General features: G+C 40.9%; 1 protein-coding gene across 1 annotated transcript; it reads left to right on the plus strand.

The window, feature by feature from the left end:
* The first annotated feature begins 1,600 nt into the window (after positions 1-1,600).
* LOC127130269 (proline-rich receptor-like protein kinase PERK9) lies at positions 1,601-2,140 on the plus strand. The gene has a single exon (XM_051059307.1). It carries the CDS (start codon positions 1,601-1,603, stop codon positions 2,138-2,140), a length of 540 nt encoding a protein of 179 aa, XP_050915264.1.
* The last annotated feature ends 2,530 nt before the right edge of the window (positions 2,141-4,670 follow it).

The following is a 4,670-nucleotide window of genomic DNA, read 5'->3' on the forward strand; positions in this document are numbered from 1 at the left end:
TTCACCAAACCCTTTGCTGAAGATAGATTCTCTTTTATCTTAAAGAATCTAAACATTCAAAATTGTCCTGAATAAAATGTGCCTCTGAGATAGCAAAATAAGACTCTGATGTAAACAGTTGGATTATGTATCTGACTCTGATGCTACTACCAGTTAGAAGTCATCTGAGTTAGAAATCTCCAGGAACCAACCCCTTGGTATTCCTGAAGATCAGATAAAGTAACACGTGGAGCATCATGCGTCTAACCTTGGAACTTCTAGACAGCTATCTAGCAGTAATCAAGAAACAGTCTCTTGAGATCTCCTCGAGCAGTGTGTTGATTTTGGGATTAGACATCATTTATGAGTTGTAATCATTCTCCCTCTAACGTGCGTACTTGGTTTTTGAGCTAAACTCGTGTGTGTGTGTGTCGTTTTGCATGCGTCCTAATTTGGATATTTAAACGCTTCTTTTCACAATTGCACACTTTTCACTCACAAACACTCCTAACCCTCTCCCTTAGTTTTCCTCTCTCTCTCAAAGGCATTTCTGCAGCGTTACTCAGGTTCTTCAACCTTCACTTCAAGTTCATCAACGATCTTCATGGATTCTCAACAATAGTCTGTGTACAACTTCTCTCAACAGATGAACTCAACTAAGCAAGATCCAAGTTCAAGTCATCAAAACCCAACAGTCACCAGCATCGTCTCCACTCCCATTTACAAAGAACCTCACATTCTTGATCGTGAGCCTCATATTCATCTTGCCACTCCGTTTGAAAAGCTGGAAGTGTTGTGTGAAACCTTGGTGGATTTTGACAACATGAGAAGAAATGGTGTCGACCTCACTGATGAACTCAAGAAGCAAGGGTGGGAAAACTACTTTCAACGTCTCTATGGTCCAGTCTACACTAATTTGGTAAAAGAATTCCGGAGGTTCGCTGACTCTGACAATCACTACATTGTCTCCTACGTTTTGGGAGTCAAGATAGTCATCACAAAGAAATCAATTGCTACTCTTCTGGGCATGGAGAAGACTGGAGGAAGACGTATATACAACATCAATCCTAGGGCAAAGTATCTGTCCCATGAGATAAACCCTACAATTTTTCAACAGAGTGCCGAAGGCAAGCATTCCAAGAACAAGGAACTGCATCAGAACCTCCGGGTATGGCTGAAGATCATCTTAGGCACCATCCATCACCGCCCAGCCTCAAACTCCTCAGATTATATCAACACATACCAGAAATGCATTCTTTACTGCATACACAAGGGTCTGAAGCTTTGCCTTCCTGCACTCCTCTTCAAATATCTCAGAGACTCCGTGAAAGATACCAGAAACAACATGAAGACAAGGAATTACATTTCTCTGGGGAGACTTATATCTGATGTGCTGATTGAAAGTGGCCTCGTGGACCATCTGATACAGTTCAGACTCGTGGAAGACGTGATGATAGATACTGGAAGACCTCTGAACGCTCGCAATCTAAAGAGCATGGGAATTATTAATCAAGTAAGGGTCAAACCAACTCTGGACACCTCCTAGGAAGCTCTTAAAGATTAGAGGAAGATCCCAAATGGACTCTATATGTTCTCAAAGATCGACCCTCCAGAGGTAGTCATGTACTACTTAGATGATCTGCGCAAACAAGGAGTAGACATCTCAGATATCACCTTAGACTGGCTGCCTGAATTTCCTCCAGATTTCATGAAGAGAACACGAGAACCATCTGAGAAGGCAAAGCAGGCAAAGAGAGCAAAGCTGGGAGAACCATCTGGATCAAGACCTCCAATACCTCTGGTTGGATCACCTGGTAAGTCTGTACCTCTCCCTCCTTCTGTGAAAATTAAACCAGTTGCTTCCTCACTCCCTCAACCTTCGCCCATATACACAACCTCTGAAACTCCTCCATCAACCTCTATACCATCTAACCAACCTTCTAAAAAATTCAACCTTGCCACCATATCTCTACCTGTTTCAGAAGCAGAAATGCTGAACGAAACCAGTTCACCCTCCTCATCACCATCTCCACAATCACCACCTTACTACACCCTATCATCTGACACTAAACCTTCTGACCCTCACTCTCCAACTCTGGCTCAGCTTCAAAACCGTACTCTGGCCTCTCAACATCCAGCACACTCTATCCCTGAACCATAAGTTACCTTTCCACCCCCAGAAAACCCAAACACAACCACCTCTGACCCTGCACCATCCGAACCAATTCACTCTGAATCACAATCATCCCAACCCCAACACTCTGAAACACCCCAACCAACTACCTCCGCTGACCCACCAACTCCCACTCTTAACTTAAGCCCCCCCACTTCTCCTTCCCAAGCCTTTGAACCAGAAACCACCCTTCTGACCCTTGAGGAAGCAACTAAGGTGTTTGCAGAAGCTTCAGTTGACAAGGTCAAGTCTCTGACCATCAACTCTGGCATCAGTGATGATCCCTCCTCTGTAAGGACTCACTGGAACAGAGTGATTAGTTGGATGACTTCTGAAGCCTTCAAACTGAAAGGCCTCTCTGAACAAGTCCGCAATGACTTCATCAGAGACGCTAAGATCAGACTCCAGGAGCGTTTAGCCAGAGAAGCTGAGGAGTGGGCAAGAAAGGAAGCTGAAGAGAAAGCAAGGCAAGAAGAACTTCAGAGGATCAAAGAAGCTGAAGCCAAAGCTCTCGCTGATGTTGCTGCTGCTGCTGAAGCTGAGGCAAAAGCCAAAGCTACCGCTGAAGAAGCAGCCCGTCTTGCTGAAGAGTCTACTGCTAGAGTCAGACGATGCACTGGCCCAGGGAGAGTCCTCCGCCTTCGTCCCTCTGGTCCTGAAGACCCTTGAAGATCTATAGAAAGAACAACATGTAGTTCGAGCCAGACTGGACCAATAGGATTCTGTCAATGTCAACATTCAGAACATGTTGTCCCAGTTGCTCCAGAGGATGCCTCCACCACCAAACCCTTAGGCACCTAGGACTTTCTTTGTTATTTCTGATTTGCTTGTTGCTTTTATCTGCTCTGCTTGTGGCTTTGTGTTTTCATGTTTACTTTCTATGTTTCTGGCTCCTGTAAATGCTACTTGTCTATAGAAGCCTTTTTGCTAATATCTTTTTGCTAAGTCTTTTTGATTCTGACAAAAAGGGGGAGAACTAAAAACAGCTCTGATAAAAATATATCTAATTCCTTTCAAACTCTGCAAACATTATAACTTAAAGACATGCAGGAAAGTAACTAGAAACACCAAACCATGGAAGGTCCGGTAAGAACTTCTGAACTCCCAGATCTAACTCAGGGGGAGCTCACTACAAATTTGATCTAAGACTCTTTTCTGAAAATGTTTCATCTCTAAATTAAATTGTTTTGTCATCATCAAAAAGGGGGAGATTGTAAGAACAAAACTGGTTCTACAATAGATTTCTAAGATTTTGATGATAACAAAGGATGAAACCAAAAATGGCACTCTAACGAGATTTTTTCTAAGTATGCAGGACTCTGAATAGTTATGAAGGACTCTGATCACATATCAGATACAAACGTATGTCAGATACAAAGTATTAAAGGATCAGACGCCGCTGAGAAAGGAGTACGTCTAAGAAGTTCTGATTCTGATCAAAAGAAAGACAAAACCAAAAGCTCCAACATTCTACTAGTCGTAGACTCTATTACTCTAGTAGACTAGTACTCTGAGAAGCTCTGATGAAGACAGACGTGATCATCCTCTGAAGAATAACTCTGGTACATCAAGACTCTGATAAAGATTCACAAGTCCAGAAAGCATAACAGAAATGATTCTCACTATGGAAAGAAAGTATTTTAAGAAAGAATTTAAAAGGGTGACAAAATGGTTATAGAAAGAAACACAAAAGTAATGATATTGAATGCTCATCAAAGACCAAGATTCTGTCATCACTCCAACGGTCCTTCTCAACTACTATATAAAGGACAATTTACCTCACTAGAGAGACACATCTGCAACACACAGAAACTTCATTCATATTCTCTCATTTTTTCACGAGCTGCTGCTCTTACGTGAAAACTCTTGTTCTAATACTTTTCTGTAATACTTGCTTACTCTTAGAAGTGCTTTACATTACAACTCTATTTTGCTTAAATTATTTTTGTTCCTCAAGTGACTCTGCACAGTCTGTATACTTGAGAGGGCTAAGAGATTATTCTCTTATACGATTGGTTGTGTAATCTTTCAAGATTAGTGGATTAAGTCCTTTTTGAAGGCGAAATCACCTTGGCCGGGTGGACTGGAGTAGCTTTGTTTTCTAAAGCGAACCAGTATAAAATTTTGTGTGTTCTTATTTCTTGAAAAAACTTTTATTTTCAAAACAATTCAAACCCCCCCTTTCTTGTTTTTCTCACCTTCAGCTTTGTGTGGCTCTATGTTGTTGTTGTGTGCGAGATTGATACAATAGAGTGGTATGAAGAGTAATTTGCAGAGAAAGGTAAGAATCAGAGAGAATTGAGAGTTTCAGTGAGAGTGATCAAGTGTCATTAACGATTGGTGATTGAGGAATTTCTTATCCAATGATTTTGTATCTCCAATGATTGAGTGATAATGATGAATATATATATATATATATATATATATATATATATATACATATATATATATATATATATATATATATATATATATATATAGAGAGAGAGAGAGAGAGAGAGAGAGAGAGAGAGAGAGA

Source organism: Lathyrus oleraceus, chromosome 3, assembly GCF_024323335.1.
Source record: "Lathyrus oleraceus cultivar Zhongwan6 chromosome 3, CAAS_Psat_ZW6_1.0, whole genome shotgun sequence".
Lineage (NCBI taxonomy): Eukaryota > Viridiplantae > Streptophyta > Magnoliopsida > Fabales > Fabaceae > Lathyrus > Lathyrus oleraceus.